General features: G+C 47.9%; 2 protein-coding genes across 2 annotated transcripts; both read left to right on the top strand.

The window, feature by feature from the left end:
• Nucleotides 1-3,731: 3,731 nt before the first annotated feature.
• L228DRAFT_235307 (hypothetical protein) lies at nucleotides 3,732-5,366 on the top strand (the record flags this gene model as incomplete). The annotated part of the gene is made up of 1 exon (XM_018330706.1): nucleotides 3,732-5,366. The coding sequence occupies one exon, from the start codon at nucleotides 3,732-3,734 to the stop codon at nucleotides 5,364-5,366; it is 1,635 nt and encodes a 544-aa protein (XP_018191760.1).
• Nucleotides 5,367-10,711: 5,345 nt separating this feature from the next.
• Nucleotides 10,712-12,497, top strand: L228DRAFT_242637 (hypothetical protein). The gene is made up of 3 exons (XM_018331492.1): nucleotides 10,712-11,417; nucleotides 11,472-12,026; nucleotides 12,090-12,497. The coding sequence occupies exons 1-3, from the start codon at nucleotides 10,849-10,851 to the stop codon at nucleotides 12,445-12,447; spliced, it is 1,482 nt and encodes a 493-aa protein (XP_018191759.1). The 5' UTR covers nucleotides 10,712-10,848; the 3' UTR covers nucleotides 12,448-12,497.
• Nucleotides 12,498-12,512: the final 15 nt, after the last annotated feature.

Raw genomic sequence — 12,512 nt, 5'->3', positions numbered from 1 at the left:
GCCCCGTTTTGTGCCCAACGACCCGCTTCGATGTGGCTATAGCCGACCGGCTTCCTAGGCTACTCTATCGTTCTGCGAACCGCCTCACCACTACTATGATCCCCATCCAACTCCTAGAATTCCTAATTCACCGAGACAGGCTCCCAAGCGGACTAAACGCCAAACAGCTTGCTTACGGCCAAGAACAAGGCCTGCTTTGACGAACTTCATCATTTTTGAGTTTAACTATCAGAGGCCGTCATCCCTACCACTTGGTTCACTATATCGACTCAGCCCACTAAGTATTTGGCGAGCCAGCCAACGTATCAGATTTTCAGAGTATCTATCCAATTGGTGGCTAGAAAACGGACTGAGATGAAGATCAAAAAAAAGGAAAGAAAAGGAAAAAAAAAAAAAAAAAAAAAGAGAATAAACAGAGGCAACGACAAATTAAGTCATGATATATACCGCAATTATATTACGTCGCGCGACGCCCTATTAAGCGATATATGTGGGATTTGCTGGCACCATCAGTTAGAACAACGTGCAGAAAGCACATGATCGAGTATGCATGAGGCATGGACAGGGGTCAATGAACCCCACCGCCGAGATGCACCCGCGGGAACTGCCCCGAAGGACCCAATCAACAGCCGTCCGCTGGCAGACGCGCTCACGCCCAAAGTCCATGGCATTTTGCTAAATGCCAAGCCACATGGCATCTGCTGCTCAGGCCTGGGCGCATGTCGAAAGGCGCGATTCAAATTGCAATGGTAAATGACGCCGCCCGGCGGAGGCCTCGGACCTGGACCCGCGCTCACTCTCTTGGCCATTTGGTCAAGCAACGGTCCAAGCACCAATGGGTTACCAACGACCCACAGCCCATACACTTGGTAATACTAAGACGCAACAAGACCGGGAAGACTGGCTATCAGTACAAAAAAAAATACGTGAACCAAGGACCCTCGTGCCTGGATGCTTCTCTTATTTTTCACTCGTTTAGGGCCTCCACCGATACTGGAGAGCCTACCCAACCCCACGGTCTGCGCATGTCCTCTGGCACAAGCCCAAACAAATGTGCGTGTGATGCAATATGCACACGCGCATTTTCGGCTCACGCACACACCCCTGAACCTGCACCCTAGTTACGCTGCTGGTGACGAGCAAATCTTGCATTGTCAATCCGCCCATCAGGGCGATGCAAGAAGACTACCAACATGTGGTCCAGGGAAGTTCCCTTTCGGTACAAGGCAATTTCGCAGCAGCGACCTGAATATGGAACCCTTCCGCCATGGGCAAAAATGGCGGCGTGACAAACATAGCTTTAGGTCTGGCGGACCCGCTGGTTCGCAATCACGCACGATCCTACCAGCGTATCCGTATACCAGTGTATCCCGCGGTCGCTTTTCCGTTGAGCCGTTTGGCCTGGTTCATGACACGGCCGGGACCCTTGTTCTCTCGGGGGGGCCATCCATCCCTTTTTATCCAGCGATCAATGACGACCCCAGGCTAGTACCAACCGGACTAGAACCTGAATTCCCTGATTGGTTTTCCCAGTTTCCGCTCATTTCGTGCCGTTCCTCGCTGCCTGCTTGAATCACAGTCCCTTCATTATTATCACTGTACCTGGTCTGTTGGCACGTATCTATTCTGACGTAAATTATTTGATACGGCATTGTGCAGGTCCGCTGACCCAAGCTTTGTCCGGGATACCGGCGACTTTTGGTCAGAGATAACTCGTGTATATGGCGCGGATCATAAGCAAACCACGTTTCATATCCTCGTTCAGGCCGTTGTCAAGGCTCTTACGGCGTCTTTCTCCATCCTTGCAGCAGCTGCCCTATTCGGTCAGCAAGGTTTCGACTTTTATTAAGGATCCGACAAGGACATGAGCCAAGACAGGTGGGAAGCTGTTTTGAATGTGGGGCGCAGCTCTGAGTTTTTCTTACTTTTTTAAAACCTACTCTGGAGTTCATCTCGACCTTCATTCTCGTCAGAGCTCCTTTTTCTTTCGCCTAGTACTCTACTTGGGGCACAAGACAGCCGCGAACTTCCCAGACAAGAGCGTACGAATACTGCACGTATGGAGGGTCGGGTTTATCCGAAAGGCTGCGGGGATCATCGTCACCAATGTCGACCGGTTTTTGGGCAGGGCAACCGTCAAGGACCCAAAGTCTAAAAGCGGACCCACCTAATTCTGGCAGGCTGTGTAGTGTCGCATCGTCGTTCTGATCGCAGCCCATGAGAGCCATTTGTGGCAAGAATGATGGACACTAGCCTCGGCTCTGCTTTCTGGCTCGTCCACGTCGGCTTCCAGCGCACTCTCTGTGCCCTTGGCTAAGCGTAATCAGTCCAGGTTGGTGACTGGAGACGGGGATGTTGAGGCCAACGAGCAAGGGCCATATTCCATCCAGGCACAGGGGTGCTCCTCTTGGTGCCTCTATGACCGGCGAGTTGCTTCCTAAGTCGCCCCGTACCAGCATATAGGGACGAGGCTACAGCAGCAGGGGATGTCCTGGAATCTTGGTAACCGCGGACGGTGCCTTCTTAGGACATGACGGTCGATGCTATACTTGCGCTACCTGCGCTACCGAATTGTGCTCATCCTGAACCATGTCAATTAGGTTACCGGCCTCTGCTTTACAGATCGTCCCTGAACCAAGATGCCATTACTGTCTACACACTCGCTGGCCCAGGTGATTGTATACATCACGTACATGGTACTATCCCTGGTCCTCGTACGGGGCCTAAGGTACAATAGTGCTACCGCGCCTCTTCGCTGGAGAAAAGTGTCTCGACTGACTTACACGCCCTCTTCCTAACACGGCATCGCGGAAGTGGACCTGCTTTAACTTTCCTTGTTTCCGCCCTCGTGCCTCGTGCAGAAGTCCCCAATAGGAAGTGGGCTTGCTCTTCTCTTCCTCTCATTATTATTCTCCTACCTCGAGGATCCTGTCACACCATAGAGGACCTGCTCTGGCCAGTCACGCCGCGAAGGACCGTTTCCTCCCGTCTACCGGGACCCACTACAATTGCCCTGCGTTTGAACCTTCAAGTAGACGATCGAGCTGCGAAGTCGAGTGGTGGAAACGTTCAAACCGCTTGTGTCATCCTCCACTCACCGCAAGGGCAAGCAAGCTATGTTGCTTTGAGCTTCGCCTGCGTGTATATCACTAGCCCTCCATCCAAGTCACACACGGGAAATGATCCTTGATCGAAGTTCGTCTGGTTGAACCGTCATCTTTCTTCTCATTCAATAGGTTTTTCTCTTGGGTTTCGAACTCTCAATCTTCGGAAGCACCGTTCAGATTCACGTGTTCCCAGAAAAAACAAGACAGAACGACATATTTCGACATCAACGCTGTCGGGGTATTATATTCCGTTTATATTTCGCCTGCATAATTACATTGGCGTCCGTTGAAGTTGTGCAGAGCATTTCTACTGTGGTTTTTCAACCGACTGCCATCACTCTGTAATTTTGATCGCCGAAACAGGTCAAATCAAATCATCCTTCATTGACGGTGCTGAGCCGTCCCTTGTCGCCCAACGTGGCCCTGTCGCAAGCCCCCGTTCTTCCTTTTCGTCATCCTTTTCCTGGCCCATATTCTTTGGAAGCTCTTGCAGGCGACCGCCGATTCTCACAGGGCTATACATCTCTGTTTCGTTTTCACGACAATATTAACTACCGCGATACAACACGACGGCGTCAATGTAACGAAATTCAGGATTGGGACCGCGTCGAGGACCGAGTTTTGATGTCGGGAAAGGCGGCCACGCCAAATACGCTGGAGAAGCCTTTGGGCTCTAGAAACCTAGAAGTTTCATCGAAGACTCCTTTGTTTCGGCCGGGAAGTCTAGCCGCTCAAGATGAGGAAGACCGAAGAACCGGCCGGGGGTCCGTTTCGCAACGCTCAGCTGAGCTTCCTTCAACGGGACTCGTGCAGGCACCACCAGATATTGTTGTTCCTCGAACAAGGAGCGCTTTGGACAAACCGCCACGCTCCATAGGGGTGCATTCTATGCTCAATCCCACACAACCGGAAACTTCAGCACCGCGGAACAACTTACGGAGAAGTGCAGCGCATCTGGAGACTGAGCCACCGCCGGCCCTTAAACCTCGTCTCTCGACCAATTCAGGTCCTGAGGCAGAATCCACCATGTTGTCGGACGTTCGTCAAAGCCGAGTTGACCGCGCTCGTGGTGGAGCAGAGCAGGGCCCTTTCGCGCCCACTTCCCCAGCGCGGAGAACTGTGAGCTTGCGGCCAACGCCTCTCTCTGAGGCATCGATTGATGCCAAGCAGTCACCTTTCCTGTCACCGCGAGCAGCGTCTCATAGCAACACGCACCGGACGACCTCAGTTCCGGAACTCACGCGACCAGTTTCTCCACCTGGTCGCCTTAAGCAATCTTTGAGCTTTCCAGCTGCTCCTGCGCTACGGTCACCCAGAGGAGGACGGAGTGGTGAAGTATTCCCTATTGCCCCGTCCCGAAGCGCGAGTCCACCAGCGCTATACCCGTCATTTGGCCAAGCACCACCTCACACGTCACCTTCGCTTCATTCTGCTCCATCGACCTTTGCCCAATATAATATAGCCACTGGTGGCATTGGCAGCGGTGGACCGATCCCTGCATCTCACCCTTCGCCAGCATCGGACGGTCGATATGGACCCATAATGATGCCGTCAGCACAGAGTGGCTACCAACTAATGACACTAGAGACAGACCAAGGACCCATTCAAGTGCCAGTAGACGTGCAAGCAGCGTCGAGGGTGGCAGACGAGAAGCGGAGAAGAAACGCCGGCGCATCGGCACGGTTCAGGCAAAGGCGAAAAGAGAAAGAGCGAGAGGCGTCTCACACGATTTCAAAACTGGAGCAGCAAGTACGAGACCTGGCGGAGGATGCAGACTTTTATCGGCAAGAGCGAGACCATTTTCGGAAGATTGCTTACGACGCTGGCGGAAAGGGCCAAATGGTTCCACGACCACCGTCTCCTCGTCAGCGACGGATGCTCCAGTCCTCTGGTCCTCTGACACCAGGCATGCTTTGGCAAGCAGATCAATTGCAAGGGGACTCTGACCGAAGAGCCCGGCGAAGTGCCAGCTTGCAATCATTGAGCTACGCCGGATCGCCTCCGATTCCATCTCTAGTTGCGGCCAATCTGGCAGTCACAGTTCCTCCACCATCGATTCCACCGCCGCACCCCGCGCCTCCACCTCAGATTGCTACATATGGTCGAGCAGTGCTTCCGCCGGAGCCAAGTGATGCCCATTCTGTCGCTGGTCGCGGACCTGTGGTGACTATGTCGGCACCTCCAAGCAGCAATACTTTCGAAACATACGCGCCCAAACCATTCGACCGGGCATGGCAAGCTGGGCCTAGCTCTCGCTAGAGTAAAGGAGTATTAATATACATACAGCCCTCCTATCTTTGTATAATTATCATGGATTCACAATATTTGCGTCGGTTTGAAGGCGCGATGGAGTACATTTTTGACTAACTCATATATTCATTGTTCAGCTCTACGAGTCCCTTTTTTTTTTTCCACACAACAATAACTTCTTTCATGCTTGAATTTTTCATAGCGCCTACTATTACCTATATCTGTCCTTATTCTCAGTTCTCGTTGCTCTTGCATACGCCGGGGCGGGACCTCCTGATCATTCTGCTTTCGCAAGAATTATTCATGTATCAATGCGTTGTACGCCATGTCTGTTTGCTGCAGTGGAGCAAAACAGTTCGCAGCAGGCTGGCGCAGAGAATCGAAACAAAACTCGTATGATGCTGGTTCTCTTGCTGTCTATACTTCTTTCCCTTCATTTTTAGTGTCCATTTCTTCTTCATATTTCTTTTAGTATCTCCTTTGCCACATGTGCTGCGCTTGCACAAGCACTTCCATTCAGTTTCCAGATACCCTCTGCGGGCGTTATTCTTTTTGGGTCATAGAAGGCCCGATGTTTCGATATAGTGTCTCGGCGACTTCTACGTTCTCTGCGACATCTTACACTGTCATTGTCATATTTACTTCCAATCACAACCGCAAGTCGATTCGGCCATTTGCCACCAATTACTGAAATTGCGTCACTCTCCTATTTCTCGTCGTATAAGAGCCACGCGTCATACACCTATCAATTGAACAAAATAGGGTGACACGGGGCAATTTTCAAAATACAAGAGATACTACTCGATACGTTCTATGGAAATCATCTGTCAACCCTTTCCATTCGCTTGTTAGCTTGTCTTTGGCAGTATAATATCTGCGACGAAAAATGTTAGCTTGACCGTTTCGCTGACCGCCTCTTTTAAAACTTTTTTTTTTTTTCTCTTTCTTTTTTCTTTTTTCTTTCTTTTTTTTGGGTCCTTTTCATGTGCCCCGCCTCATCGGCGATTGTCCTCCTGCCTCTCTATCATTTTCTTTCGCCTTCCAGTGCTACTTCTTATTTCCTCGCTAAGCTGGTGGGTTGGTCCGCAGGTCCGGCACCGGTTCATCGGTTGATTTACCGGGTGCTATCGGTACCTGTTCAGACTACTCCGTACAATACTATAGTAATAGTTCAGCCTTGTATTACTATATTATTTCTAATTTGCACACAATCGTGTTTCATTTTTGTCGTTTAGAACTTTTGCTCTATTAGTTGGGAGAGCATCGAGCCACTTGCATCGCTTGGGTCTAGAGAGGAGGTCTTCCTCCCCTTGTGTGTGGCCAAGTGCCACTAAAATAGTCCGGGAATTTACCTGCAGATCAATCTGTGTGTGAATCTCAGGGATTATTTGACTTGCTTATTTATCTGCAGACAAGAAAAGGCAATCCAGTCGGAGAGCTGCAGGGTTCAGAATGGGTCAATCGGAAGGAAGCAAAAAGACAATGACATTCAAAAAGAAGACATTTGCAGTATGCGTGTGTTGCTGGCGATCGTGTTCGTTCAGAGTGCCGTGTGCAACAGCATAACCGGGAAACCGGGTCAAGGGAGAACCGGCTAGTTACATGGCAGTAACAAGCAGACAGGGGATAGTTAACTTGAGTCAGGATGAGGCAAAAGAGCGACGATACAAGAGCGGAAGCGTCATAGGCAAGCAAAATCCGACGGGTGATCAGAACAAAGGGAGCAACGCTACAAACTAACCATTTAACTCCTCGTCAACCATACGTTAGTCGCCGCTTTATCGAAATTACAAGAGTGCTTGCGGCAGCCTTCCCAGCCTTCATCTGTCCGTCCAAATCAGGAACACTAGACGGGATTGTTTTAAGACTCGGAAAAGAAGACAGAAAATTCCAAGAAGTGTTTATAGGCGCGGGAAGGAGCATTGATTCCCGCGGGAAGGAATCAGTGATGACAGACACGGAGTAACAATTTTCCCTGGTTAGGTAATTTTACGGACGGATGGAGCTTTGGTGTCATGCAGGTGGCGCAAAGATTGAACCGGTTTATGTGGTCGAACTAACAGTGCGATGCCGTGCCGGATTGCTGCTTTAGTTGCGGAATCCATGCCTCCGTCTCCGGAGCATTAGCAACAAGAAGCACTTGGCGCAATGCATGAGGTGTCCGTACGGGTACTAAAAAGATCCTACTTTGGGTCAAGACCAAGCGTCACCGCTGGGAACAGAAGACCAATACCAGATACAGTATTGTGGATACAGTCCTATATTGACCAGGTATAAAACCCAGGACTCTGACTGCCGGGGTCCACAAAGACCAGAAACTAAAAGGACAGGAGAATGAAAGACAGACCTCGCGAACATGAGGTTACGAGTATACTTGCAAGCGGACTGAAAAGCTATGTTTTTTTTTCCTTTGGCGCTAATAGATGATTTAGCGTGATTGCTTTGTACTTGATCGGCATCATCATCGAGGGTCCAACAGATTGGATCGTTAAATCCCAGTCACCGACAAAGTGGCGTTGGGAAACGAGATGCTTGCGTATGATCCGGAGGACTGTCGGAGATATCTCGAAGACTAAGATGGTTGGAAGGGTAGAAATGTCAAATCTTTTGCTTGGGAAGTTCGATCGAATTTAGACAGGGAGGGATTACTAACAAGGGGGCTCATAGTGGAGGGCAATTAGAAGACCCTTTGATATTCGAACCGACGATCATCTAACCACGGAGGTATCCTCAACGAAAAATGGCCATCATCAACAAAACTTCCATGATTTTAGTCACAACAAACTGATCAGCTGATATCACTCAAAAAAAATGTCCTTTCCCCCCATTTATTCTACGATGATGATGATGATGATGATGATGATGATGATGATGATTATGGAAGGTTTGGAGTGCCTTCCGAGGTCGACGAAGGTCTTTTTTCGGATCGTTGATAGTGACCAATCCTGCCACAAAGCCTACAATAGTCTCGAGCTATGCAAAATGATCTCGACGGTGGTGGAAATGACGGGAGCGAGGCGGAGCATTAGGACACGGATGGGCTGTGGAGACGGTGTTTTTCAAACTTTGGTACTGGGACAGACTAGGCATGGGTAAGATGTTGTTTTTATGGCAGTGATCATCGTTCATCGGCAATTACAGAGTATTTAATGTGAGCCAAGTGTGGGTACCAGTATTGGTGTTATTGCTGAGCATGTTTTGGCATCTTAGATGTCCACGGGAGACGGCTAATTGTGGGTACACGTACCGTAAACTTGACGATAGAGTGGAGACTGTGCCTCTGTATACTTGCGCAGTACCATAATGGTGTGTCATTACCTGGTAGGTAGGTAGATCCCATGGTAAACTGACGGGTCCTCCTTATAGTTAGGTATAATTGATCATCAAATTTCTTCGCATTCCGGCTTACTCAATAAGTATGGATAATATTGTTTATAATAGTATACCGGGATTTATAATTGGAAATTAGTTAAGCGATACTTTCGTGCAAAAGGGAAGTGGGATCGTCGCATCACTAAAAGTTAACTCAATTCCCTGGTACCCTTTGAGTGCCGTAAGATGAATGATTTACCTCTCTACCGTAGGTAGATAAGGACAGATCATCATTAGATCAGAAAGGGGATCAGATATACGGCTCCACAGCTTGTACGGTATCTTCCACCAGAGCAGTGACACTCAATATAGAACTAGGTGACTGGGATCAGGCGACGGGCTTGTACAGGTTTTATAAACTATGCTTGTCTAAATCTGTGTCAAAAAGTTTAACGAACAATCGGTCCGGTACTGGGTGGATGGGAAAAGATGGCTTCTGTTTTATCCTGGCTCATGAACTGGGCCTAGTTAAGAACAGTGTAGTTATAGTGCTTCGTTAGCTTGAGTCCCACTGGACAGTGAATTGGTGTAATTGCTCCTAAATTGTAGTGTGTGTAGAGTATACTGCGTGTTACAATCAGGGACAGCTAACTTTATTGTATTCAACTCAATCTAGAATATGTTCAAATAATCATCTTTTTGAATTAATTGAAATAAACATTAAATAGAAACTTTGATAGAGAAATATCTATCTTGCTGCTGCTGCAATACTACGGGTCAGAACTAGTCGGATGGTTTTGATTTTATTTGATTATTTTATTTTAGATTCCACCTTTATATATGAAAAATTCTTTAAAACTGGCCAAACAATTTTTACAGGTTTGGCTACTTGCTATACTCTGTCTTGTGCCATATAGAAGTTATACTAAGTTGATTGGTGAAATTATTGTCATTTTTGCATATTTATTTGTTGTTGTAGATAGGTGAATTCGATATATAAGCAATAGGTATGATAGTGGGAATACAAGTATTAGATAAAGCAGTTTTACCTGTATTTAGCTGTAAGGGACTTTTTTTGGTTTCACTGGAGGGAGTGTAAACTAACGAATCTTACAGCGAACTAATAGGCAAGCCTCGCCGTTCTCAAGCGAACTTACGCAAAGGCAGAGCACTCACTACCCCCTCGCTCCAAACTGTAGACTATTATTGCCCGTTTACCGAAGACTCACATCAGTTTTAGGTCCAACCATCACTGGAGACTTTATCATTCTTTTCGGCGCTGTTCCTTTTCGATTCAATAATACTGCAATTATTCTTGTTCTTATCATTCAATAGTGAAGATATACAAATCTCCAGGTATCTAAATATCTCGTGTCATCTATTTATCGCTAGATTTGCAGATTAACACAGCGAATCAGGCCGTATAGGAATCGTCCACAAGAAACGACGACGATCGAATTGCCAATGGATTGAACTCTTGTTCGTTTTTCAGTGATTGCCGACTTGTGATTCTACAAAGTATGAATGAGCCCATCTCTGATTTCGACGGGCATCCTATGTCCAATTTACACGAGATTAAACCTACCGCTACACGTGCATGCAATAGATGCCATGCCCGCAAGGTGAAGGTTAGATTGCTTCCTTTCTTCTGAGTCATGTGAGCATGAAATGAAAAATTAATAATCTTCATGCTTCCTCCTTCTTTATTTGGAGCCTGAGCTGATTCTATGGCAGTGTGATATGCAAATTCCCCAGTGCGGAGGTTGCCAGAAGCAGGATGCTGTTTGCAATATCACGTCCTGCATATCATACTCTTATGAAACTGTGCAGGCATTACACCAACGGATCTCAGTGCTAGAGAGACATTTGCGATTGTATCAATCTGAGCATGTGCCAAATTTGCATACATCTGATTCAGTTGGAGAGGAGAGCGAAAGATTTGATGAAGACCGTCGATTCCGGCTTCCTCAAGGAGATAAATTTTCTGCAATTGCTGAAGAGGTTGGTTGTCTCACATTGGATGGAAAACATGGCTTTGAGACATCGACTTATGGTTTGTGGGCCCAGCCTTGACATCATATGCGGAGTTGACTGTTTTTGCATAGTTGGGAGTGCTGCCGGTTCTACGTTTGCAAAAATATTCTTTTCCCAGCTAGACTTGAAAGATCTGGACGATCCAATGGCTTCACTGACAGTTCATCCGATGGAAATCCGTTGCACAGAGGCGCGTCCAGTGCTCGCAGCGTTGCCATCTCGCAGGGCTGCCAAGTTTATTCTATCGAACTATATTGGTCGTGTGCACATGTGGTGGCCAATCCTCCACCTTCCTTCGTTAAGGAATGGCTATGATAAGATTTTCACGGAACCAAATCGATGTGATGCCTTTCAAAAGTTTGTCGTCTTTATTACCTTGGCCCTGGGATCGTTTGAAGGAAGGAAGACAATGGATCGTGCTATGCCACCTGACATATTTACGCCCTCCGATTACTTTGCAACATCTTCGAGGTTTTATGCAGAGATGAGATCGAGGAGAACTCTGCAAGCGCTACAGGCAACTCTTCTTATTTGCTTGTGGCTGATGAGGACCCCTACGGCGAGTGCGAGTGAAGATCTTTGGCAGCTAAGCCGGTTCGCCATCTCTTCTGCGCAGGCTATGGGCTGCCATCGAAACCATCCTCGACGAGATATTGACGCCTCGGAACGAGAGCTGAGAAGCAGGATTTGGTGGTGCTCGTATGCGCTAGAAAGGTTTGCTGTTGCTTCATATAGTGACGAGTGGTGTCATACTAACAGGCCGACTAGGACAATCGCCGTGGCTCTCGGGAGAACATTGTCACTTCGAAATCAAGCAATTGATACTCCATATCCCAGGAATAATGCAGATGACGCGTTGACTGATGAAGAGGCCAAATATGCCTCAGCTTTCAAGAGCATGGGCATCATACCTGCAGTACACCTCTTCCGCTTGACTCGGATTCTAGGCGATACCTTGGAATCTGTGTATATAGCACGTCCCCGAGTGAGACCGTCGCTCAGCTTAAAGGCAACTCGCCAAGTCTCCGAGGATATCCGAACGGAACTGAGGCGCTGGGAGCAGGAGATTGACCTTTACACCCCAATCGGATCCCGGGAGAATAAGGAATTGCGAATTCGCCATAGCCTTGCTTCCTTGTTACTAAACCGACCATCTCCTTCTTTTCCATTGCCAGCTCAGGAGAATATGCAAGCCTGCTTGTCAGCTTCAAGCACTGCAATTACACTTTGGACCGAGCTTTTAGATGAAAAGGAACTGAAGATAACGTGGAATTTATTCCATGATGTCTTTATTAGTGGGCTCAGCTGGCTCTACTGTGGTTGGCAAGTTGAAGCTGCTTTCATTATAGGCTTTGTGTTACAGGAACGGTCTAACAAATTCGCTAGGAGAACAACCAGTATGGACGACGAGACCATAATTGCAAATGCTCGGTCTTGTCTAAGGATACTAGAGCATACATGCAACGAGGCAGGGTATTCGAGGCGGCACCTTGGACTCTTTGACAAACTGACACGGATAACAATTGCTACGCGCCAACTACGCCAAGAAGCTCCGAACATGTCATCAATGACCGAAAGCAATGTTCCCATGGACGTTGATCTGGACGGGTCCCTGGATCAATTACTCTCCAACCTTGACTGGAGCTATGGCAGACAAGACAATGAGGCCACGGATCCATGGATGAGCGCTTTCATATCGGATATTGAAAAGTTGCACCAAGAAATTTCAAGACAACCTCAATAGTTTCGGAATGCGACACAATGCGTATATTTATGGTCTACAAGGATAATGGCTAATTCCTCATGTTC

Source organism: Xylona heveae, assembly GCF_001619985.1.
Source record: "Xylona heveae TC161 unplaced genomic scaffold L228scaffold_1, whole genome shotgun sequence".
NCBI lineage: Eukaryota > Fungi > Ascomycota > Xylonomycetes > Xylonales > Xylonaceae > Xylona > Xylona heveae.
The sequence above is the reverse complement of the archived record's forward strand: the minus strand, read 5'-3'. Positions and strand labels throughout refer to the sequence as shown.